The sequence below is a fragment of the Eretmochelys imbricata genome, chromosome 5 (assembly GCF_965152235.1).
Source record: "Eretmochelys imbricata isolate rEreImb1 chromosome 5, rEreImb1.hap1, whole genome shotgun sequence".
Classification (NCBI taxonomy): domain Eukaryota; kingdom Metazoa; phylum Chordata; order Testudines; family Cheloniidae; genus Eretmochelys; species Eretmochelys imbricata.
In genome coordinates, this window is record NC_135576.1 from 27,563,597 (window position 1) to 27,590,110 (window position 26,514).

The 26,514-nt window shown below is 41.2% G+C and overlaps 1 protein-coding gene across 1 annotated transcript in view; it reads left to right on the forward strand.

The window, feature by feature from the left end:
* Positions 1–26,514, forward strand: part of OSMR (oncostatin M receptor) — a 47,011-nt gene extending 20,497 nt beyond the window's left edge. Inside the window, exons 3-17 of the mRNA XM_077816257.1 lie at positions 569–737; positions 6,809–7,096; positions 8,426–8,555; positions 10,251–10,414; positions 11,874–12,019; positions 14,546–14,708; positions 16,543–16,619; positions 17,264–17,486; positions 18,340–18,540; positions 19,086–19,187; positions 19,711–19,890; positions 21,752–21,916; positions 23,879–23,957; positions 24,248–24,320; positions 25,906–26,514. Coding sequence (XP_077672383.1) covers positions 569–737; positions 6,809–7,096; positions 8,426–8,555; positions 10,251–10,414; positions 11,874–12,019; positions 14,546–14,708; positions 16,543–16,619; positions 17,264–17,486; positions 18,340–18,540; positions 19,086–19,187; positions 19,711–19,890; positions 21,752–21,916; positions 23,879–23,957; positions 24,248–24,320; positions 25,906–26,514 — 2,769 coding nt within the window. The remainder of the gene's footprint in view (positions 1–568; positions 738–6,808; positions 7,097–8,425; positions 8,556–10,250; positions 10,415–11,873; positions 12,020–14,545; positions 14,709–16,542; positions 16,620–17,263; positions 17,487–18,339; positions 18,541–19,085; positions 19,188–19,710; positions 19,891–21,751; positions 21,917–23,878; positions 23,958–24,247; positions 24,321–25,905) is intronic.

A 26,514-nucleotide genomic window follows, 5' to 3' on the forward strand; every position in this document is an offset into this window, starting at 1 on the left:
GCTCCTTGCCCGAAGAAAAGCTCTCTCAGACTGCTCTGAGGTATTTACTTTTGCCTAATTTCTATGGCGAACTTTAACAAAGCACATAACCTATAGTGACTCCTAGTCGGTTAGCATAACAACCTCTACTGGGTTACCAATTTTTAAAATTTTAATAAATTTATTTTAAATATTTAAAATATTTTTACCTAACAACAACATGTCAGGGGCACCTAAACCCAGGTTGCGATTGACATACTTTTAATAATTTTTGTCCTATTTTATTATTCTGATTAACAAACTACAAGCATGCAGCTGTCTGACCTTGTGTCACAAAGGCCTAAGATTATTCCTAGCAATGTGATGTTTGGTTTTCAGTTGGCACTGGCAGAACATACAAAATGGCTGACTGTGGTACTGTCAAGTTCTGGGGCACACACAGGAATGTCAATTCCAGGGTAACAGCAACTCCTACTGAGCCTATTTTATGTTGTAACAGCTAAACCTAATTCCAAACTAAGCATTCTACACGTGTCTTTGTTCACCACACTCCGCCTTAATAGCATGCTTACCTATTGTTTGTTTTTAGGAGTATTATAACACAACTCTCAGTAAATTGAAAAAAACTCTGCACTGGAGTTGGGATTCAGAATTACCTTTGGAATGCATGTCCCACTCTGTAAGAATCAGGAGCATGGTGAATGATGAAAGATTCTCTAAACTCTGGAGTCACTGGAGTCAGTGGGAGACTGTGCTGGGTAAGCAAAGCAAGACTTTGGAATATTTCCTTGCTGATTTAATGCTGTGGTTTAATTTGCTAGTGTAAAGCCAGTAAAATACTGGAGTTCATGTCAGCAGTAGCTATGCAACATCAATGGACCATTTTAGAATATACTGCTAATACAGCAGAACCCTGTTTATCTGATTTAATTGGGATAGGCCGGGCTAGATCAGACAAACAAAAATCCGGATAAACCAGAGAATGGAAAAATGTGATGCTGCAGCGCCATCTAGTGGCCACAGGAGAGATCACCCGCTTCTGGCCTTGGAGTCCTGCTTGTTCGGTAAATGCAGGGAGCCATTTAAGGGAGGGTCAGATAAATGAGGTTCTACTGTACTTGTGTGCGCGGTTTCACAGAACCATAGAAATGTGGGACTGGAAGGGCCCTCATGAGGTCATCTAGTCCTCCTCCGCCTTCCCTCCTGCCCCACCCCTCAGCACTGTGCTGGGGCAGGATTAAGTATACTTAGCACATCCCTGTAAAGCGTTTGTCTAACCTGGCCTTAAAATCTCCATTGGCAAGGATTCCACAGCCTCCCTAGGTAACATGTTCCAGTGCTTAACTATCCTTATAGTTTTGGTCTCTCAATCAACATCAAGAAGACAGAAGTGCTGTACCAGCCTGTACCAAGAAAGCCTTATGTAGAGCCTATTATCACAGTGCATGGCCAAACCCTCCAGTCACTGGACAAGTTCACCTACCTCAGCAGTACACTGTCACATGCAGTTCATATTGATAGTGAAACCAACACCAGAATTGCCAAAGCTAGTGTGGCCTATGTGCAAATGTGTGGGAGTGCACAGGGATTAGTCAACAAACAAAACTGAGCTATCATGTATAATGAGCTACAAAGCTATCATGTTTCTAACTTTGATGTGTGCATGAAAAACCTAGATGGTGTATAGACGCCATGTTATGAAGCTGAATCACTTTCACATGGGCTGAGGAGACTGATGAGGATAAGATGGCACGACAAGGTTCCAGAGAGGGAGATTGTCATATGGGCAGGTATTCCAAGCACCCATACTCTGTTGATAAAATCACAGTTGAGATGGTAGGCCATGTCACCAGAATGTCAGATGGGCGACTACCAAAGATCTTTTATGGTGAACTAAAGCAGAGAAAGTGCTGTCAGGGACGCCAGAAGAAATGTTTCAAAGACTCCCTGAAGTTGTCCTCGAGGCATTTCAACAGAGTTTTGGGAAGATCTTGCTCATGATCATTCTACCTGGAGAAGTCTCATCCATACTGGAGCACCAGTCTGAGCAGAGGAGAACTACTGAGGCAGAACAGAAGTGCCAGCAGCATAAATCTCACAACAGCAGCATGTCCACTGTTAATCAAGTAACCCATAGTGGCATCTCTTGTTCAGTGTGCTACAGACAGTTCAAAGCTCAGAGAATCATAGAATAACAGAATTGGAAGGGACCTCTGGAGGCCATCTAGTCCAACCCCCTGCCCAGAGCAGGACCAGTCCCAACTAAATCATTGGCCTGATCAGACCTCAAATTGGCCTGATCAGACAGTCATGTGTTCACAGAAACCAAGTCAATCAGTGATGTCATGGTCATCTTCAAACTCGAAGGACGAACAACAACAACATCCTTATAGTTAGAAAGTTTTTCGTAATATCTAGCCTAAATCTTCCTTATTGCAAACTAGAATGTTTACTTCTTGTCCTTTCTTCAATGGATATGGAGAACAATTGATCACTGTCCTCTTTATGACAGATTGGAAACCAAATATCAGGTCTCCCCTCAGCCTTCTCTTGACTCGAATAAACATGTTCAGTTTTCAATTTTTCCTCATACATTTTCCAGCCCTTTTTCCATTTTTTGTTGGACACTCTTCAGTTTGTCCGCATCTTTCTGAAAATGTAGTACCCAGAACTGGACACAGTACTGACCAGTGCTGGGACAGTTACTTCCTGTGCCTTACATTTGACGCTCTGTGACATTGACAACCTTGTATTCAATTTGTGATCCACTATCACCCCCAGATCCTTTTCTTCCTAAGTGAAATATTTCACACTTGTCTTTATGGAATTTCATCCTGTTGATTTCAGACCAATTCTTCAGTTTATCAAGATCATTTTGAATTCTAATCCTGTCTTCCGAAGTGTTCGCAACCCCTTCCAGCTTGGTGCATCTGCACATTTTGTAAATATACTCTCTACTTCATTATCTAAATCATTAATGAAAATACTAAATGGCACTGGCCCCAGAACAGACCTCTGCAGGACCCCTCTTGATACATCCTCCCAGCTTAACAGCAAACCATTTCAAACTACTCTTTGAGTATAATTTTTCAGCCAGTTGTGCATCCACTTTATAGTAATTTAATCTAGACCACCGTCCCTAGTTTGCTTATGACAATGTCATGTAGGACTGTGCCAAAAACCTTCCTTATATATTGTATCTATTGCTTCCCCGCTATTGAATAGGCCATAAACCTGTCAAAGAAGGAAATTAGATTGGTTTGGAATGATTTGTTTTTGACAAATTCACATTAGCTATTACTTATCACCCTAGTTTCCTCTAGGTTTGAACAATTGTGTCATTTAGTGCATTTTTTAAAATGTTTTTAATGTCCTAGAAAAATGATAGAACTTCCAAGTATTGTTTAATCTCATTAGAAAAACTGTAGTCCGCAAATTAAAACAACAGGTAGGAGTATTACTGTATAAAAGCAGAGAAGAAAGATAGCTGCTGGGTAGAGCCAGGAACTCTTGCTTCTTTTCCTAGCTCTGTCACTGATTTGCTATGTGACCTGGGAAAATTGCTTCACCTTCCCGTGCTTCCCTTTACCCAACTGTAGGATAGATAGAACAAGGCTCACTTTCCTTATAGGAGATAATGAGGATTGATTACATTTTGTATAGCACTTTGAGATCCTCAGGTGAAAACTACAGTACAACTGCAAAGTATAAAGTCTGAGACAGCCTGCTCACTAACACCAATCATTGCATAAAAGTAGTAAAACTGTGAAAAGTAGTATAGATCTCATTAACTTTATTTAGAAAACAAACTTGTGTGCATGGAATTTCCTCTAAAGGGCTCAGTCTTGCAGCCTGTGTCCACTGGGACTAGTCACATGCGTAAGGTCAGTAGGATTCTGATCACAATAAATGGAGTTAAATTTAAAATGGACTTTTATATGTTTTGAGTGTGTGTTTTTTATTATCAAAGAACAAAAGACTATAGGAGACGAGAGTGTTATGTTTTCAGCATCTGGTTGAATGGCAGATTTCTTACCTGCATTCTTAATTTCAAGGTTTCTACTGAAGGAAATGAGAAATGTAAGTATTGAATTAGTTAATTAGCACGCTATATGATGTTTTTATTTTATAGGAAACTTTTAATGCTGTTAATCCAGATTATATTAAATCATGTATTTAAAATATGTTCAATTTTAGTTTCAGTAAAGTTATGTAAATTAAATGTTATACCTGGCTAGAAGGCAATTGAGTTGTACAACTCCAGGATCTCTTAGGCTATGTCTACACTGCATGCCTTACAGCGGCACTGCTGTGTAGCTACAGCCGAGCCGTTGTACGCGGTAGCCGCTCTTTGTTGCCAGGAGAGAGCTCAAAATAAAATAAAATAAAAAATAAATACCAAATATAAAAATAAAATAAAATAAATAAAACCACCCCCCAACGAGGGGAACAGTAGCTTTGTTGGTGGGAGAGCGTCTTCCACTGATGAAGTGCTGTCCATACCGGCGCTTTTCATGGTTAAAACTTTTGTCACTCAGAGGAATAATTTTTTCACACCCTTGAGCAAGAAAAGTTTTAACGATGAAAATGCAGTGTGGAGACAGCCTGAGGGCATGTCTTCACTAGCAACATTAAAGCACTGTTGCAGCAGCGCTTTAACATGGCTGTATAGTTCTGGCACCGTAAAAAAACCAGCTCCACGAGGGGAGTAGCTACCAGCGCTGGTGCACTGTCTACACTGGCACTTTACAGCGCTGAAACTTGCAGTGCTCAGGGGGGTGTTTTTTCACACCCCTGAGCAAGAACGTTGCAGCCCTGTAAAGTGCCAGTGTAGACAAGGCCTTAGTCTTTGAGGATAAATTTAGTCCTACTTCATTGTATATCCGTGATGTCCTTGGCAATGCTGCTGTAGTAAACAAGGAAGGTGTAATATCCTTACCACTGAAGTCTGACTTGTTCCTTTGATTAGGGCTTTTCTAGGAAGAAAATGTCTCTTCGGAAGCTGTTGCATAATAATTCTTGGACTCAGTGCAGAATCACTTCAACAATTTCACAAAATTTGTAACAGCATCATGTGTTCTGTGAATGTGGGGCATAAATTAACCACCTGTGATTCTTGCTTCACTGTCATCAGGCTGTAGTATTCATATAAACTAATACTGAGAACCAAGAGTTATTAATGTTTCTCTGAAGTTTATATTTTATGCTTCTTTTTTCCTAATGCAAGATTGTTGATTTGGCTCTGCATTCATGTACTAGTTTAATATGAATACACAGAAATCTCTCTGTAGCTAAGGTTATAACAAGGTTTCTATTATAAGTCTTCTGGGACTTAGATCCACAATGGTTTAGGCTCCCTTGGTGAACTCCTGGCCACATGGCAGTCAATGGTAGAACTCCCATTTGCTTCACTAGGGCCAGGATTTCACCCCTTAACTCTGTATTTCAATATTTCTACATTTTTTCAAAAATGTAATCTTAATTTAGAATTTCTAGACATTTTTATCATTTAATTAGTGTGGGTGTGGGATGGGGAAGGGATGAGGTTGGGGGTTAGGATTTCAACTACAGCTCTCTAGTAAGTTTTTTTCTTTTTTCTTTTTTTATGTTTTGATACAGACTTATAACCTTAACTAGTTTCTCACAGGTTTGTGTCTGGCAATCGTAATTAATATTAAGGACAAGAGAAACTAGCAGTAAACCAACTACTTACGTCACTTCTGAATGAACTTCTGTGAAATGTAATCATAGAACCCAGGAAAAATTGGCTGAATACAAGGCAGTGATTAGCTCTTTCAGATTGACTGGAACAGCATAGTTTCTGGTGAACTTAGATGATTTTTAAAAATGTGTTTTGAAAGGATCACTAAACTTTTCTTCCTTAATGACCAGGAAATGGTGTGTTTGATCCCTGTCCAATGTTAATTCATAAATGGATCCCTTATGGCTTCAGTCTAACAAGAATAAAAAGATTTCGTCCATTAAAAGGTGAGTTTGAAAAGCTTTTTATCTGCCAAGTTTAGTTATCCACACTGGTTCAGGTTTGCACAGGTCGTGCTTGGATTTAGATACTAGAAATGTTACCAAATGTAGCAGGGGAAGCACAGAGCCCTTAACTTGGGTCTTGGCAGATAACAAGCTTTTCAAACTCACCTTTTAATGGATGAAATCTTTTTATGCTTGTTAGACTGAAGCCATAAGGGATCCATTTATGAATTAACATTGGATAGGGATCAAACACACCATTTCCTGGTCATTAAGGAAGAAATGTTCACACCTATCATCCCAGCTTGCCTTTGCAAAATCGTATGTACAAATCCTGTGTTAGAGGCCAGATGTAAAGCTTACTAAAGTTAATGGGGCAAAGAGTCCTCTGGCACCTTATAGACTAACAGACGTATTGGAGCATAAGCTTTCGTGAATGAATACCCACTTCGTCGGATGCATGCCAAGTTAATGGGAGTCTTTCCATTGACTTCATTGGGATCTGGATCAGGTCCTAGGGGGTGAAATTCACCACTGTACAAAGGCTCATGCACCACTTAAGTTTTATATCTTACGGGTTTAAGTAGGACTGAAGTGGGAGAACATCACAGGAGGGTGTACAAATGGATGTTTGCATGTTGATAGTTGAGGTACAATTACCAGATGTGTGCAAATGCCCAGTTATGCATTCAAAGTCACAATCACCTATCTTGAACACCCTTTGGAAAACTTGTCCCTAGTGCTTTCTCAGCTATCTAGTCATGGGGTAGACTGTTCACAAGAGACTCCACAGCATAAAGAAAGAATATTCAAGTTAAAAGATTTATTCTTTTGTATCTTGCAGGCCTAGATACTTCAGATGACAACACACCATACATCTTCCCAGAAGATAAAGTTGTAGAGGAAGGTTCAAATGTCACTTTTTGCTGCATTGGAGGCAAAGATAGCAGAATTGAGTATCTTTTGTTTAATTACACTGATTATTATTACCCAGATTCAAACACCAGCCAGCAAAACATGGTGATTACTATGAAGAAGGTGTTGCATGCAGAAGTGCCTGGCATTCCTGTCTTTTGTAAAATCACTGGTAAAGAAAACAAAAAATACAGTGCAACGCTTCTCTTTGTGGGCAGTAAGTACACACTTTGCTTTGGGTCTCTTTTTCTGTTGCTGATGCGTGTGGGAGGGATTGCGCTCTACAAAAATCACTTGTAAAGTTCAAGGGGTCGGTTCTGAGCAGCTATAAATTGGCATTGCTCTGGTAGCCTCAGTGGAGCTATGCCTATTTACACCAGCTGAGGAACTGGCTCCAACAGCATGTCCTTACATTACACATTCCAGAGAAGAAAGAGAAAACTGTGTGTTCAAGTTTAAAGAGTGCAAGTAGATTTTGACTAAAAGAGGTTCATGGATGAATCCCAAAACCTATTAATGCTTTAGCAAACAGATAAACCAGGGAGCTTAAATTAATAACTTTGGTAGATACTAAAAATCATGGACTGAATAAAGACACTGGATTTATGGCTTATTACAGCAATTTACAACCCATTAACAACCCCTCCTTTTCCCCCTGCAGCTGCCTTCCTTCCCCAACTGGAGGGGTGTTAACAAGCCACTTCACCTTGAACAGTCCCTTGAAATGTGTGTTAACTACTTATGCTAAACAATCTGTTCTACTTTGTATTTCCCTATGACATTCTGAATACATTTCCCAGGCTATGTCTCCACAACAAATTACTTCGGTAAAAGTTACATCTCTCAGGGGTGTAAATAATCCACACCTGAGTGACGAAAGTTATACTGATCTAAACTCCGGTGTGGTCAGCACTTTGTCAGACATAGCTATCGCCTCTCGCTAAAGCAGGAGTTAAGCCGACAGGAGAGAGCTCTCTTGGTGCTGCATCTGCTGTAGTGTAGACATACACAGAGCTCTTCTTCAGGTCTGAGGCTAAGCTCGAAAGCTGGTCTTTCTCACCAACAGAAGTTGGTCCAGTAAAAGATGATACCTCACCTTGTCTCTCTAATATCCCGGGACTGACGCAGCTACAACACTGAATTAACAACCACAGACAAGCTGGGTGAGGATCTTTTATTGAACAAGATTGGAGAGAGAGAGAGATTTCGAGCTTACACAGCTCTTCTTCTGGTCAAACACAGTCACCTAAGAATTCAGCCTGAATATGCATAATACTAGCATAGCATAAAATGTTTCCCCTCCAAGTATAGACGTAAGTTTTAAGTTGGGTGACACCCTAAACATTGAATAGATCTTTATTTTACATAAATAACATGTTTGGAGTGCAGTGATCTTTCAGAGTACAGTACATTTTAGTCTGCTTTCTTCTCTGAGGCTGTCTTTGTATGAGTGCAATTGAAATAATAATGTCTGTAGTCAGCCAGGCTTTGTACATGTTAATCGTTAGTTTGTCATGTTGATCTTCTCCTTGGTTTTAATTACAAGAACCACCTTATGAGCCTGAAGATATTTCCTGTGACACTCGGGACATTGAGACATTAACTTGTACTTGGAATCCAGGAAAAAATACCTATCTTTATGGGGCTCATTCAACAAAATACCACTTGTTTGAAAGGTAAGTTTTCTCAACTGATTAAATTAGTTCTATGGTCTGCACTATACAGGAGGTCAGACGAGATGATCTAACGGTCCCTTCTGCCCTTGGAATCTATTATTTACAATCTATTAAAGTATTTTTCTCTGTTTGCTATAAGAAGTTGCACCCTTTTCCAGATCATTAAGCAATACATTCAAACAAGAAAGGTTTAACAGCCCAGGACTTTGGAGCACCCACCATTAACACTTTCTCATGTTGAAAACTGACCAACTAGCCTCACTCTTCGTTTTGTCTCCTCACCAGTTTCTGATCCATCACACTAATAAATTACCTCTTTAACCAGGACTGACTAATTTTCTTTAATAGTTTCTTGTGAGAGGCTTTGTCAAAGCTTTTTGAGTGTCCAAGTGAGTCCTCGAAATATATTCTCTGTTACTCACTATTTTGTTGTCAAAAGGGCTGGATGGCTCATTCTGTTCCCACCACCTTGTGGTAGTCAGAGACAGCCCAGAAGCCCAGATCTGTTCTCAGAGTGAGCCACACTAATTTTCCCCCTTCTAGCCCTGCCTAAGATTAGGCATTGCTAATTAATTTTTGTTTAGAGACTACACACATTTACTTGCACAAACTCATCCCAGCCCCTTTCCCCCCCACATCCCATACCCACCCTCCCCATAGGTGTAGTTTGGGCAGCATTTCCCCCCAAACAGAGGCGAGGCATGTGGGGGCACCCAGGGTCACATGCAGCAGATGGTGCTCCCCCATTAAGCCGGTCCTTCTCCCCCCCAGCACTGGCAGCCTAGGTATCACTCCAGATGGGGGAAAGAGACAGTGAACCAGGGGAACTGGCTTCAGTGTGCATGTCGTACCTCCCCCACAAAATAGCAGTCAAACTATGCCTATGCCATGCCCCCCCCCCACACACACACACAGTTGTTGGACAGTCTGGAAAGCATCAGTGTTCTATGGCCTGGATCCTACAAACAGCTATAGACATGAGTAACTTTGTGCATGTGAGGTTTCAGAGTAACAGCCGTGTTAGTCTGTATTCGCAAAAAGAAAAGGAGTACTTGTGGCACCTTAGAGACTAACCAATTTATTTGAGCATAAGCTTTCGTGAGCTACAGCTCACTTGAGTTCAATCCATTCAGTATAACAGCTTAACCTCTGCTGAAAAGCCAACAGTACTGAAAATACTTATGGGCTGTACTGAACCGTCTTGCACAAGGCCATTTTGGAATTGAATTGGTCAGAATTTTAGCATTTAACTCCCATGGAAGTTTTCTGTGGTCAACAGCAAGAACATGGGGAATTCATCCAATTCTCCATCCCCACAGATCTCCTGCAGAATACTGAGTGGCATGAACAGTCAGCCCATGAAACAAGATAGAAGTATTATATCACCCAAACAACCTCATTAGATAATCAGCCACAGTTGCTTACCAACTTCTGAAAGCCTTTTGCTTTTCAAATAAACCATTCCTGGGTACCCTCCTTTATACCACAGTTCTTTTAAAATATAATAGAAATTACTATTTCTGTTACATTTGTTGATAGAGAATTATGCACATACAACAACTGTATTTTTATTTAAGTTTTAGTTCTGTTCTAGGTAGGCATCACAGTTTCTGAATCCATTATTGCGCTTCTGCAGCATCTATGATTTTAAACCAAAGAAAAATAAACCAATGACTTTTTCCTCTCTCTTGAAAGGTTTTCCCAAAAAACATTTTGCTACCAAGAAACAGCACATTATCTAGAACCCATCCATTGTTCTTGGGCTATAGACCAGCAGATGATATACAACCTAACACTGACTGCCCAAAACCCTCTTGGAAAGAGAAGTGCTAATTTTGTCCTTGATGTAGCTCACAGAGGTAAGGGTTTTTCTGCTCCTTGTTGATGTTTTGAAGGGTCTTTTGGGTAGGCTGAAGATCACCACCATGAAACATTCTGGGGCCGCCCGTCCTATTTCTCAATGGGGCAGTATTGTCTGAAAACCTCTCAGATTTAAAGATAAATGATTTTTCCTTCCCAGCTTGCCCTGATTCCCATCTTCTCTGTGCCCACACTTGCCTGCTCCCTCTTCAGTTTCAGTTTTGCCGCTGCTGTTACTGATGAACACAATCCGATCTCCAGGTTGAGAGCTAAGTGATCAAAATGATCCCTTTTGTGGCCTCAGAATCTGCCAAATGTCCAAATGTGGGGAGTGATATGCAACAAAGGGCCTAAATGAGAGGCACAAAAAAAGGAGCCACTCAGGAAACGAAGTGCTGTGGGATCATTCCTTTGTCGTACAGAACTTTGACACCACAGTTTCACAATTACACGTTTCTGATGTAAATCTTCAAAAACAAAAGGGAGAGGACACCAAATTTGTGGATGGACATGATTTTGGCACTAGAATGAATGATTCCCTCATAATGATTGGCATTTGAGTGGTAAACGCATTATTACAGCGCCTGAGGGAGTGGGCATATGCCCCTCAGGAGCAGTGGATGACAGGAGTACCAACATGCTAGTGCATGAGACAAGAAGAGCAATTTACCATAAGTGAAGCAGAAAAATTGACTATACACAAAATGCTTTCAAATGCATAAAGGAAACACACTGAAAACACAAGAAAATGAGTTTCTTTCTCCAACTGCTTTCAGTTCTAGGAATTGTGGGTGCTTCTTGTAACAGTACTAGCTGTCTCTTTCTGATGGCATAAAGCTTGAGCGCTCTTCTAACCAGTCTTTTTAGGCAAGTCTTGCCATTTTTCTATTGCTACAGATATTTGCTGTAGATTTTTTGCAGATTTAAAAAACATTAGCAAATAAAGCAAAACAAAATTTACACCCTATATTGTAGCTCTGCAGTATCAATAATGGAAGCATTCAAGGGTCAGATTTGGACACCATCTAGCCTAATACTGCTTATAGAGCAAATATCATCTGAGGATCTCAAAGGACTTTAACAAGGGAAGATGAATAGAAGTAGGCCCTTTTTTTGGATGCAGAAGCTGAGCCACAGAAAGTTTAATTGATCTGCTCACATTCAGTCAATAGAAGAGTGGTGAATAGAACTGCAGGTCTTTGGCTCCAAGTCCAGTGAACTACTTCTGGGATGCAGAGCCCCACTAGAGAAGTAGATAAACAATAAAAGACTCAATTTCTAAAAGCATCACTTATTTTTACTAATACATATGTCTCTCTGCCTGGAATCCCACTGGGAGAGATGTAATGAGGAAATCCTAGACTAAGCCTCGTATTCACTTTCATTGCTCAATGAGAACATTTTGAAAGTTCTTGAATTCAAGTTTTTCAGAATCTAACTTATCTTTCCCTTTGGCAGTTCATCCATATCCCCCCTCTGACCTTTCTGTGGAACATATGAAAGCCACAGAAGTCAGTTTATACTGGCGTATGCAGCCCAAGTACAAAGCAATTAAGCTGCTATGTCAGATTGAAAATCGCCACCCAAGTGGGCAAGTGGAACTGGTAAGAAACTTAAGTTTCAGTCTAAACAAGCAACTGGGGTTTTGGGGTATGGAGTATAGTATATTTGTTTCATGGTTTTTAATGCCATCGGTAGTGGGTGGGTGAATCACTGGCCCTTAGTAGGTGGAATGCCAAACGTGCACAATATGTGTGATGGAATCACATTCTAGGAGAAATGTTCAGGTCTTTGAGGCTTTCAGTGTTGGTGGAGACCAGGTGAGAGACAAAGCTATTGTGAGAGGCAAGGTGGGTGAGGTCCATATATTTTATTACCTCAACTTCTGTTGGTAGAAGGGACAAATTTTCAGGCTTCGCAGAGCTCTTCCTCATGTCTAGAGAAGATAATCAGAGTATCACACCACCAATAGATGTTATCTCCCCTGCCTTGTTTGTCTCATATCCTGCCACCAGCATGGCTACACCACCACTGCAAAGGCCACTGAGAACATACAAATTATTGAGTCTCTGTAGGAGCAGCAAAAGAGATCTGATGAGAGATGAAATTCAAGAGCTAGGTTGGGACAGAGCCAATGGAGAGACTTTAGTAGTGAGTGATGTGGTCTGAGCAAGTGAGGAAGAGAATCGTAGCAGTTGCATAATTAATAGATATTTAAAGTCAAAATGGACTGCTGTTGTCATCTAGTCTGACCTTGTGCATAACACAGGCCATAGAATTTCACCCAATGATTTCTGCATCTAGCCCAACATGGTTAAACAAGAACAAAACTTGTAGAAAGACATCAGCAGGCAAGCTGTCCCAGTTGTTAATAACCTTCACTTAAAAATGGGCATTTGTTTCCAATTTGAACTTTCACTTTCCAGTCACTGGAAATCTTGGGAGAAGCAATAATCGAGGCTTCAGGTGAGGAAGGTGCATGTGTCTCGGTGGTGGGAAGGGAATCGGGCCATGGACAAGTGTTTTTAAAATGTTGTGGAGGAAATAGCAACAAGATTTAGTGACAACCTGGTTGGATGAGGAGCAGGAAAGGAAGGAATCACAGATGCCCTCTAGCTTGTGAGCCTGAGACACAGGAAAAAATGGCTGTGTGAATAGTAATGGTGAAAGGAGAGAATGCAGAAAGCTTAGGAAGGAAAATAAATTGCTCAGGCTTGGCCATGTGAAAGCTTGAGGAGCTGAAAACCATCAGGCTATGTCAGAGTCAACTCCATCAGAGTACTGCTGATGACTGTGATGTCACTGTGACCAAAGAACTGTTGCAGTTGGCATTTAGAATTCCAGATGTATTATGCAGACTAGTCTGCATATACATTACTGCCCTCTGTTGGATAGAATGCTAGACTTGCTGCAGTGTGTAAGAGCTTGCTACCATGTACTGGCAGGAGGCCTTATAAGCTCTAATATTACTGGAACTAATGGAGATTTCAGCATCAGTTCCAGTAGTAGAGGCTGATGTGGAGGGGGCAGAATGTCCTGAATTACAGCTTGGTGTCTGTGCAGCTACAGCATGTAGTATAGCTGATGTCCGTAAAGACCTGTGTGAACATATAGCTTCCTGGAGGGGGAGGAAGGTTGCAGCAGAGTCCATAACCTTGTTCCACATACTTTAGTGGGTGTTCAGCTCGCCTGTTCTTCACAAGTTCATCTAGGTTTCCCTGTGGTCCAGTCCACACAGGGGCAGCTCATCTCCAGAGTATTACAGGACAAGTAAAGCTTGAAAGCTTGTCTCTCTCACCGAAGAGAAGTTGGTCCAATAAAAAAATATTACCTCACCCACCTTGCTTCTCTAACTAAAGCACAAGCAGGAGTGCTCCACTTTAGATGTAGATGGACAGGCCTCCCTGGAGACCTCCCAGTGGATGTTCTGCTTCAAGTGTGCCAGCTGCGGGAGATCATCACAGATGATCGTTTAGAGGAGGGGACTATACAAAACATGGGGTCCCTACGACATACCCACTTTATCTTGGGCAGAGTTCATCCTAATCCTTTTGAGGATGGTAGCAAGTTGTGGGGACACCCAAAGGGAGAGTCCAATGTGGAACATGTGTTTGCTAATATCCCAATGGTATGTATGTGTCCAGAACAGCATCCTATTTACCTGATCCTAGTAAGGAGGTCCATGTTTTAAATATTTTAAATTTAAGTTTTAGATATTTTAAATATATGATAAAAGAAAGGGGCATATGGACAACAACAGAAGCACCACAGGCAGAAGTGGGAGAAATAGGCTCACTAATTACACCTTTTTCAACCTACATAGATAAAAAATTAAGTAGCAATTTTGGCAGACCAACATGAAGGGATCCTGTCAACAGCATTGGCCAAAGGGGTTAATAGAGCTCTCTGTGCGCCTCCCATATGTCCATGTATTTGGACCTACTCTGACTTTTCCAGCATGTTTCCACATAATTTTCTGCATTGGGTCAAACCTGACAAGGCAGATGTAATAAACGTGCTGTTGGTTGAAGCAGGGGACAGAATGACTTCCCGAATCTTAGCCAAAAACCTCTTTCTCATGAAAGATGTCTGAACCCTAACCACGTCACATTTCTCCTTTGCTTTTGCAGCACAATAGTTCACCTGTTCAGTCAAATTCATATCCACACCTCACCCTAGGTGGCTTGCAGCCTTTCACCTATTACACCTTTAGAATGCGCTGTGGTGCAGCTAGCCACTTCTGGAAATGGAGTGAATGGAGCAAAACCCTCAGAGTCAGAACAAATGAAGCAGGTGAGTTCAATCCATTGGGAAATGGGGTGGGGGGAGGGAGGGGTTTGCAGCTGAAACTTGCTCTTCAAGTTGCTGTTCACCATCTGCCAGACTGATGTCTGGAAATACCAGAAAGCTCGTTGTTTTTGGTGTATGGGGCTGCAAGCCTAAGAGCTGCAGGTATTGGGTCAAAACCATTTTAAAATATGCGCATATGTCAAGGTTCCTCCCCCACTCTGAACTCTAGGGTACAGATGTGGGGACCTGCATGAAAAACCTCCTAAGCTTATCTTTACCAGCTTAGGTCAAAACTTCCCCAAGGTACAAAATATTCCACCCTTTGTCCTTGGATTGGCCGCTACCACCACCAAACTAATACTGGTTACTGGGGAAGAGCTGTTTGGACGCGTCTTTCCCCCCAAAATACTTCCCAAAACCTTGCACCCCACTTCCTGGACAAGGTTTGGTAAAAAGCCTCACCAATTTGCCTAGGTGACTACAGACCCAGACCCTTGGATCTTAAGAACAATGAACAATCCTCCCAACACTTGCACCCCCCCTTTTCTGGGAAATGTTGGATAAAAAGCCTCACCAATTTGCATAGGTGACCACAGACCCAAACCCTTGGATCTGAGAACAATGAAAAAGCATTCAGTTTTCTTACAAGAAGACTTTTAATAAAAATAGAAGTAAATAGAAATAAAGAAATCCCCCCTGTAAAATCAGGATGGTAGATACCTTACAGGGTAATTAGATTCAAAAACATAGAGAACCCCTCTAGGCAAAACCTTAATTTACAAAAAAGATACACAGACAGAAATAGTTATTCTATTCAGCACAGTTCTTTTCTCAGCCATTTAAAGAAATCATAATCTAACACGTACCTAGCTAGATTACTTACTAAAAGTTCTAAGACTCCATTGCTGGTCTATCCCCGACAAAGACAGAATATAGACAGACCCACAGACCCTTTGTTTCTCTCCCTCCTCCCAGCTTTTGAAAGTATCTTGTCTCCTCATTGGTCATTTTGGTCAGGTGCCAGCGAGGTTACCTTTAGTTTCTTAACCCTTTACAGGTGAGAGGAGCTTTCCCCTGGCCAGGAGGGATTTCAAAGGGGTTTACCCTTCCCTTTATATTTATGACAGCATACATGTGCACAGAACAGACTGATCGGTGAAACTCGAGCTTCGGGTGAAACCAGATAAAGTTTCAGAACTCCAGGTGCATTATCTGAACCTTGTGCCAAACTCAATCCCATCACTTTTTTCCCTGATCAGTGAGACGTGCTGGCCAGCTCCTCTTCTTCCCTCTGCAACTCCCAGCATATCTTCAGCTATCTTCTATGGTACCTCTGCCTTGGCTCCCTCCTCCCTGTAACCCCCTCTTCTTATGCCTCCCCTGACTGTTGGCATACCACATCTTTAAAAGGTTCTGTTTGTCTGGAATCTGTCAACCTCCTAAGTCTCCACCGCTTTAAATCTGAAGTTGTGGTACTTGATAGAGCCCAGAATGCACCAGATGAATCAGAATTGGTGAGATATGAAGTGGGTGCAGCTGGACCACTGAATGGGCATAGAAGTTGCTGTGCGTTTTGTTTGTGGAGGCATCATTCAGTGGTGGGAACATCCATGTGTGTTGGGGAGGGAGGGGAAGTGGGGCTCGGCACGGAATGAGCCAGGAGTAGTTTTTGTAGTTTCAAGGGAGCTCCAGTTTTGGTATGGAGGCACAGGGTCGGTGAGTTTTGAGGTCTAGCTGAGTTGCAGGTGGGATGGTCTCCTTAACAAATATTAGCAAAGGTTTGGACAGTTCACCCTTCCCAATATACAACAGCTTTGTTTTATGTGATTGATCACAGCTCCCTCAGGGAAACTTGATGTCTGGAGAGAAGTTACCCCAGTTTTGGGAGGACGGAATGTGACCTTATTCTGGAAGGTGAGTCTGGGCACAGAAATGGTTAAGAAAGTTTACAGAAATGACCGGCACAGTATCTGGGGTATTTTTCCTGGCAGGGTGCAAGATTTCTCTCTCATTTTAGTTTTCCATTATGATGTGTGGCTCTTGTGACAATGGAAACCATAATCACCATACTGCTTACACTGGTGCTGAGAGAGTCTGGATTTTTGTTCAAGCCATGGATTTGGACCATATGTTGCTTTTTTTTTTTTTCTTTTAGTGGAACCTGCATTTCTCCCCAAGAAAATGTAGTTTGGGTGCCAAAATGTTTTTTAAAAAGTGAATGAAAGCCTACTTTTTTAAAATTGTCCATTCAGTGAGCACAAATAGGAAACAACATACACAAAACCTTCAGGTTGCCTTATTTCAAAACTCCCAGTCATTTAAAAAAATATTTCTATATACTTACGGGTTAAGTAGAAATAATTCTGTCATTTGTTTAATGTCATCCATCAAGTGAAAACCAATTTTCTTTTTTCTGTAAAACAGAATATCACAAGTACAGTATCCTTCGTACCCTTAAAAGCTTCTACTATAAGAATCATGCCAAATACAATTTGTAGTAGTGTAAATTTAGCTGCAGATTAAATAGGTCTTGAAATATTTTCCATTTTTTTCCCCAGCCATTACCAGACTTTAGAGCTAATGGTGGAGATATTTCATTTGAGATAACCTGGGAAAAGTTAAAGAAAGCCTCTGAACCTGAACACATCTCCATTTCTGCATTACAAAACAGTACAACAATTTCCATCGATAACCATTCCTACAAAATCAGCGTGGCAGCAAGGAACAATATTAATTCTTCACTTCCTTCAGTGATGATCATCTCCCGAGCGACAGATAATGGTTTGTGTATCTTCAATCCAATTAAAATAACTTTTGTGGGCGCTTATCTTGTATAGTTATTTTACAGTCAGTAATATTTTATTTATCATGGAATAATTAATCTAGTCTTGGAATTAAAATGACTGTTTGCCACTGATGTGTTTAAAAACTACTTCCTTCTATCAATGGAGATCACTTAGTCTGTAAGATAATAGCAGTATATGTATCTTTATATATTCCCCATTCTCCACCCACCTGGGTTTTTTCACAAATATAATATGGTACATTCATGGGGTTATCCCAGTGAGCAAAATACATATAGGTTTAACCAACAAGGTCCTCTATCCTGCATTTGCATATGGATGCAAGGATCCCACTCACACAGAACTCATTGCAGAATCAGGGTCTAGTGACCTATTATTTCAGGCTCCAGTTTTGTGAGCCTGCAGTTCAGTTCCTGATGTTACAAATTTTAATGCAGTTAACCAACTACCAGGTATTTGAGTGATTAGCCTCTTAGTGGTAGGGATCAACTTTCAGGGTCCTTTCCCTATTGGGGGCGAGTATTTCATAATGATGAAACATTATTGAAAAGACAAAATCTGCAGTTTTACCGGTATCCAGTCATCAGGTATAGTAATGGCAATACTAGCATCCGATGAAGTGAGCTGTAGCTCACGAAAGCTCATGCTCAAATAAATTGGTTAGTCTCTAAGGTGCCACAAGTGCTCCTTTTCTTTTTGCGAATACTAGCATAGTAATTCTACCAATCTTAATTAGACCTAAAGTATAGGTCTTCCTGCTAGAAAACATATATTATAGATAGATGATAAATATACTATTTTGTGAAGTGCTTTAGTCCATTCTTTCCAAGGTGCTGAAGAAAAGGTTGATCGCACTGACCTTGAAGAAGAAAGAGTTAATGGCACAGTTGATGGCATTTATATTTCTTGGAAGGCCACAAATGCATTTGATGGATACATTGTCGATTGGTGCAACTTTCCGAGGTCCCAGCATTGTGACTTTCAATGGAAGAGATTCGATTTCAACACCTCCAGTTGTTTTATCAAGTCAGGTGAAAGCAGAACAATTCTTTATTAAGATGTTTATGCTGCAACTCTTTGTTAGGGCATTGAGTGGCATGCACCTGAATTTTAGGAAACAGATTCTGGGAACTCAATTATTAAAATCTAACAACTGCCCAGTGTGTCAGTTTTTTCTTTCACAGAATCATAGACAGGTAGGGTTGGGCAAGGACCTTGAGAGGTCATAAAGTCCAGCCCCCTGCACTGAGGCAGGACCAAGTAAAGACCATTGCTGACAGGTGTTTGTCCATCAGGACCATCTGTGGTATTGTTTTGTTTACTATTTTGATCAAACACCACAAACAGGTGGTCAACATTACTAGGGTTAGCTGGGATTTGGTTTAAACACCTCCAGTTGTCTTACCAGCACTAAGTAAGAGCTGTGTTTTCTAGGGCCTCCTTTTGGCAACTTCAGTGGTGCAAGATCAGGATTTTTAATGAATTATAGAGCTCCATATAAATCAAATGTGGTTCCATTTTGTTACCTAAAACTACTGAAGCTTAATTTTTTAAAAATGGCTTTATTATTTTCTAGCTGCTTTCATGCCTGGGGTCAGATACAACTTCAGGGTTTATGGATCTCTAGCTAATGAAGATTTTTTCCTGGGGAAGAAGGTTGGGTACACCAAAGAACTGGGTAAGCTGAAAATATTTTACATGTGTACATATTTGCTAAATGGGGCTCATGAAAATAAAGGGGAGTTCTGTAGCTGTACTGTCTTTTCTCTGCCTCCTTGCACTAACTACAAGCAATGTTTGACATACACAATATTGCTTCCCCCATTCCCGTTGCATATATTTAATAAAACACTACAAAATGGCCTCTGGTGACTGCTATGAGGCAGTTTGGTTAGTACAGATGTCAGGAAAACAAGAGTCCACACCAGTCAGGAAAACTGAGCTATAACTACATTAGCAATAACTATGATTAAACAGTTGTTTCTGTGCATGACGTAGATGGGTCCACAGGTGTTCTGTGGTACCAGGAGGCTTTCAGGAAGAACAGGCTTAGTTCAGTTTTTATTTGAAAATCAGTGATGTTCAGTTTATAAACAACGCAAATTTAACAAGAGGCAACAGATGGGAATTCAGGAGCAATGCCAAGTGGGGAGATAAACTTTCTAGAAATCAAACATGTTTATCAATTTCCTTCCTTCCAGCTCCTAGACTTAACCCTCAAGGGGAAATAGCTGAGATGACTTCCCATACTGTGACCGTAACTTGGGATTCTTATCCCGTAAATGAGTCACAGCCTGGATTCATAAGAGGTTATCATGTTTATGTGAAAACCATGGAAGAAGAATGCAGTTTGAAGGGATCAGCAAAACATGCTCTTTCAGGTAATTGATTCTTTGAACCCAGAAAGCTGTACACCCATCAATCCATCACATGCTGAAATGTGTGAAAAGCTGCAGATTTTTTGCTCAGGAGATCAATAAATTGGAGCCTCCTGAAAAGTTCCTCACACGTACATGTTAGGCAGATAAACAAACACACTGGGGAATAAATGGAATGATGTTGACCTCTAAAGTGAGGTAGCTGTTGCCTTCTCTCCAAGAACTGAGTGTAGAGTGCTTTTAATTGACAGAAGCAGGACTCTACCAATATACAGAGGATTACATAGGGCCCCATTTTGTAGGCAATTATGCAGGGAGCTTCCATTGACTTCAAAGTGCACTTCACAGGTGGAATGGCTGCAGTATCAGCTCCCTGTGCGGCACTGAGTTTTCATCTCTGATGAACTGAGCTCTGGCAGAGTTTTCAAAATTCCCACTCATTCTCTTTTTGGAAGATAGACAAAGAAGCTGCTATCAGTTTTATTATGACAGTGGGGATTTTTTAGAGGTAGTTGGGTCCGATTTGTGTGCTGATGTTTTCATAGCTTTAGGGTTGTGGCTCTGTGAAAATTCCCCATTTATTCCATTAAATGAAGATGTGCGTAGCTCTGCTCTACACAGCCTGTTTGTCTAGTGGTGAAGCTGACCTGGGGACTGTGTTAAGCATTTGCAGCATGGAGCTACTTGGCGTATCGTCTCTGATTTTCTTGTCTCACATTGAACTCTACTCGAGATGACAAAATTTCAGTGCAGCCAAATTCTCAGACCCTCCCACTGAATGCAAAAAAAATTGTTTATTCTTACCTGTTGATTTCTCTTCTCCAACATGGACCGTGTCCTGATTCACCATCTGTAGGTCCATTCCCCGCTTCTGAGGGGACTGGTGTCAGGTAAAGCTGCGTGTCTGTGTGACCCTGGGCTGTCAGGGGCCTGCCCACCAACATCCTGTCAGAATAAGATTAACTGTGGAACAGTTGGCACTACTGTAACTGTACATACTTGCAAATATTCCCACCCAGGAAGGGTGTAAGAGCAAAGCCCAACCACCTCCCCATCTGAGGTACTGATTGGGGCTGGGGCAGGGGGGTTGTTATCTCAGGCAGAACCGGCGTCGAGGCTGGGAAGGATGAAGGATGTGGCTAAGAAACACTTGAAGTGGGAACAGATTGCTAGCCCTGGTTTCTCTGTGTCCTTTGTATTGAACGCATTTCTGCCTCTCAGCTACCAGTAAGGTGTTGCGGGGTGGGGGATGGAGGGTGCAGAGAGAAGAAATGGACAGAGGCAGACCAAGAAAACAAAACCTGCTGAAAAGCTACTAGCAAAAGGTAAGTGAATTGTGGAAGTGGAAACAGAGTTCGTAGCTTGGCAGGAGCAGAGACTTCTGACAGGAAGTTGGTGGCTGGTCCCCTATTGGATTGGCTCTCTGAGACACACTGCTGCTGCTATCTCCAGTCCAATCAGAAGAGGCACCATCCAACCCAGCAGTAATGAGGTAGAGCAGAGATTCTCAAAGGAATGTATTCTGTGGGGGTATGAGAAGCCGCTCTGCCTTCAAGCTGGGAGGCTTCCAGGGAGCAATGTGCCACCCTTACTTCTCTGCTGCTGCTCGCGGCAGCGCTGCCTTCAGAGCTGTGCGCCTGGCCAGCAGCTGCCATTCTCTGCTCTGCCTTCAGAGCTGGGCAGCAGCATGTGTATTTGTGTGGCGGGAGCTGGGAGGACGTAAAGGACTACAGACACAAAGAACGGGGACGCGATCAAATAAATCTGAGAACCACTGAGCTAAAGCATATCCCCCTTCCTGAAAGGCAATGCATATTAAAAAACAATTGAGAGTAATGGTTTGTAACATCTCCTTTGATTATAGATGGTTCAGTCCTATGTAAATACACTATAGAAAACCCAGAAGAAAAGAGATACGTGGTGAAACACCTGATGCCAGAAACAACATATGCATTGGCAGTTAAAGCTTACACTGGAGGAGGAGAGACCCCCATTGATGCCTATATAAACGTAGATACACTACATGACTGTGAGTTTAGAAAATGAAAATATGATTTGGAGGAGCCAGCAGAGGAGGGGGGCAAGAAGGGAAATTAGCAGCTGTCACTGCTGGCTTGTTTTCTAAAAAGATTAGGTAGAGATGAATGGATTTGAGAAGTATCCCAGTTAGAAGATTTATTAATGGATGCAGTCAAATAATACTAATTGCCAAATTAAATGTTATAGTACTTGAATAGCTCCTTTCACCCTAGAAACATTGCCGCATATTTAAAGCATTTTACCATGTTATTTAAACCTCATAATCCCCCTGTAAGGTAGCTAAGCAAATTTATACCTACTTTGCAGATAGCAACACTGAGGCTCATTTACAGAATGGAACCAGTGACAGAGTTGAAACGAGAACCCAGGAATGCTGACTCCTGGTCCTCTTCTCCAAATATTAGAGAGGAATTTTATTTAGTTCCAGCTAATTTTATAAACTATAGAAGAATATAAAACTTAGCATATATTGGCTGTTGCTTTCACGACCATGTAGCTAATTTTTGTGCAAATAAGAGCTCTAGACTTCCTAACACTGGTTTGTATGAAAAACTGGCTTACAAATCCACCAACTCTTGCATTCCATGCTAGATGTGACCAAAGAAGGGTTGCTGCATTAGAATCATGCTCACTGTGGCCAAATTAGACATCCAGAAAAAAAAAAAGTAATTAATTACTTACCTGTAATTCTGTTCGCTTGAAGATATCACACCAGAATCTCACTCTTGGGACTTGTGTTCCCAAGCTGAAACTCCCCAGCTTTGTCCTCAGAAGAGGTGGAGAGTGGATTAGTGCATGAGAGCCGTACATTTTACACGGAGCAGCATGCATTGCCACTACACCTCAGTGCCTAGACCCTCCCCGACAGCTAGTGAATTGTATGTAAAAGCAAGGTCTCCTAACCCAAACCAGTGAGAAGTAAAATAAAAATCCATAAACTAACACTTAAAAATGTCCCAAGAGAAGCCATCCCTTCTGTCCCCCCTTGGTTAATTTAATATCAAAACTCAATTTCCTTCTTCATTACACCACTGCATGACTCTGTTGGTAACTGTTGTGGACACTTAAGCTCTGGGGACTCACTTCGGTTTGGTGCTGAGCTCCCGCAACTCCCTTGCTTTGGCACTTGGAACACTGTAGTATTGGGGCCTTTGGCCCCCATTAACTAAAACAGTTAAGCATGTCCTTACGTCCTATTTACGGCAATTCTTTCTTGCACAGGGATAGATGGACTAGAGATGTTTAAGTGCTTTGCTAAGTAAGTGTCTTCAGTGCAACCCCCCCCACCCAAAAATGTAATTTTTACATTGATGTAACCATTTCAGTGTAGCACCCTAGTGGAGACAGGGCACAGGCAGGTTTTGCTTCAGTGTAGCTGCTTGAGGTAACTCCTAGAGGGACATGGGGACTGAACTTGAGCAGTTACATCGAGGTCAGAACTACCCATGCTTTGTCTCCATTGGGGTTTTACTGCAAGATAGCAATCTCAGCATAAAAACACACCTTTTTTTGCTGTGAAGACATAGCCAACGGGAGGGTATTTATTTACATAGCTACTCCTTGAAATCTTTGATAGTTAGCAAATCAACTCAGGTAAAATGATGGTGTCTGTAAGTAAAAGGCAATTAAAAAATAAAAGGACTGGTAAAGCTGAACTTTTGGCAATAAAAATAAATGCCAAAAAATACACGTGTTCACTTATAGATTTGCAGGCCAGAAGGGACCATTATGATAATCTAGTCTGACCTTCTGCATAATGCCGGGCACAGAATTTCATTAAGTGATTCCGTTATCAGCTCTAGTGACAGGTAGTCGAGGTAGAGCAGATCTTTTAGAAAGACATCCATGCTTGATTTAAAGATGATCTTTTATCCCAGAAGCTCTAATTGTATTGATTCAAACAAGGGAAAGTTAGAAAACTGTTTTTTGAAATACTATTTTTCTTTCATAGCAAAGATTTACCTTCCAGTTCTGCTAGTGATCATTCCTTTTGTAGTAATAACTGCTGTATGCTTCTGGAAAATCAAGTGGTAAGTTCATTACAATACATTTTCCTTCTGTAAATAGAGAAATGGTCTGTTTTAATTCAAAATGGAGTTGTAGTTTGTCTATTTAACCCCCCTTCATAATACCTCCTTCATTTCTCTCTTTGAGCGTCTTAGTAAGTGGATGCCCTGAATATTTGGCTTGCTGTGGTATATAGTACATGGCATCTCCACTTATTTCTGTAAGAATCTTAGCCCTGCTGTAAAGGTGAAGGGAGAATGAATGTTGACAAATGAAGAGAACAAAGTTTACTTGTTTGTCTATGTTTTTCTAGGGTGAAGGATTGCTGTTATCCTGAAATTCCCAATCCTAACAAGAGCCAAGTCCTCTCATTTAATGGATTAAAGGTGAAGTCATTAGACAAATCCAATAACTTTAATTTTTCTATTCTCAAACTAAGGTCCAGCAAAACATATTAGAAGAATTTTCTTTCTGTATTGACAATTATTTTTAATAATGAAGCTCATTTTACAAATGGCTTGTCTGATTAACTTTACTTTTGGTTGAAAAAAGTCTCCATTTTCCATCGACATGACTCTGTGGTGATTAGTTTACGCTTTGAAGTCTATCTTTGCAAGGATAGGCTCTAGACAGTTACTTCAAAAGTTATAAAAGCTCTTTCCACACTCTCAGACCTGTCAGAGCAAAGTCCTTCTAATGCCCTTTGATATCTTAGCTTTCAAAATTAGAGCTTAAATTTGACTATTCCTCTGAGACATGCACTACATCTTGACTATGGGAGTCCTGTAAACTATGCATGATTGCTGCTCCCTCTCCTGATGTTTGCTACAGCAAGAAGTTAGACTTCCGGGAGAACTTAACCTGCCAATGTTTTTGTTCCTTGTGGATTTTTAGGACAAGCCCCCCAGACAGGTTTAACACAGTCAGGATATGTCTACACTTACAGAGTTTTTGCGCTGTAAGTTTCACCAGTGATAGGGAACTGGTGAAAGTAAAGCGCTGGTTTGTGTACTCACTCAATTCCTCAGGTGTCAGAGAGTGTTTACACTACCAGCACTTCCATCGCCAATGAGAGCAGCGCTGTAGGGCAGCTATCCCACAATGCAGCTCTCTCAATAGGTCTTGTCGGAAGGGGGGTGTGCGAACGGAAGGCATTCTGGGTCCCGTGCTGCCGTGCTTCATGTCCCAGCAGCCCCATTCCTTCCTTGTTTCTTCTGTGGCATTTTTTTAAAAATCTCCTGCTGTCTGGCTGCTTTCCCCGTCACATCTACAAACTAAGGGAAAGGGAGCTTCAAACGTCCCAGGGCTTACAAGGAAAGGGGCAGATGTCTGTGTGTCAGAGCAGAGGAGGTGCTGAACAGAGTGGTCGCTTTTGGAACTGTGGGATATCCTTCGGAGGTCAAAAGGGGTTTACAATAGTAGAACGTGTCTTCACTTTCACAGCAGCGCAAAAAGAACAGTGGTTAGAACTGTATGCTTCTCGTGAAGGTGATTTTGTTTTTGCAGTGAAACTTCTGAGTTTCAATGCAAAAAGTCATTAACAAGTGTAGATGCTCCCGTGGTTTTAGCGCAAAAAAGGGACTTTTTGCACTTTAAATGGTAAGTGTAGACATACCCTCAGTTGCAGTCTTAATTATGGTTTGCAGTGTTACATGACGGACACTAATTTAAGAACTTGTACATCTGTTCAAAGGGGCATGGTCTCTCATTGCTCAGCAAATTTCCTCTGTTGAGATGAGAAAAAGAGCTCTCCAAAACTGTCTTGTAATTAGATCCAGCTGAAGATCAAACTTCCAGCGAACTAGAATGATGTGTATGCCCTCCCCCTCTGATCCTATACATCTTGTAAAAATTCTGACTATACAGAATTTACTCTACATTTCTAAAAATGCTTAAAATAATCATTCCCTTTTCACCTAGTCAGTGTGTTTTTCATTGTTCTAAAGTAACTGTCTTCTCATTGCTCTGCAGCTTAATTCTGAAGCAGTACTGAAGCTAAGTGACTGCATTCCTGATACTGTAGTATTGGAGAATACATCAGAAGCCAATACACTACAGCTGAGGAGCCATGGGACTATTTTAGAAAGTGAAAGCAAAGTTATCAATCCTTCCTGGGTGTATTTTATTCAAAATGAAGTGGGAAATTTGATGTGCACACAGTCGGCTCCAGAAGCTTGCACTTCATTTGAAAACTTAGCCTATTCTTCCCAGACTGCACTTGGTTCCAGCCTCTATCAGAACCTGTGGATGTCAGAAAAGAGTGAGCCACAGTTGTCTATCTTGTTGTACCAGCCACAGCATTACATTGAAATTCTGAGTAAAGACACTGTCACATCATTAAGAGAAATCACTGAGAGAGAAGGTAGTTTGAGATATATTTCACAAATGGAAGTACCTCGTTCTGAGGCTAAGTTGAGTGATTTGCCCCATTTCACTGAGCCCATAGAACATTCAAGTTACAAAATACAAACAGTCTTGGGTTCAGAGCTGGTCACATCTACATCTGATGAAGGCATTCAGAGTCAGGACAGCTCTACTTCTAGCAACTCAACAGCGTTATTGCTTCCAGGCCGGCATTAA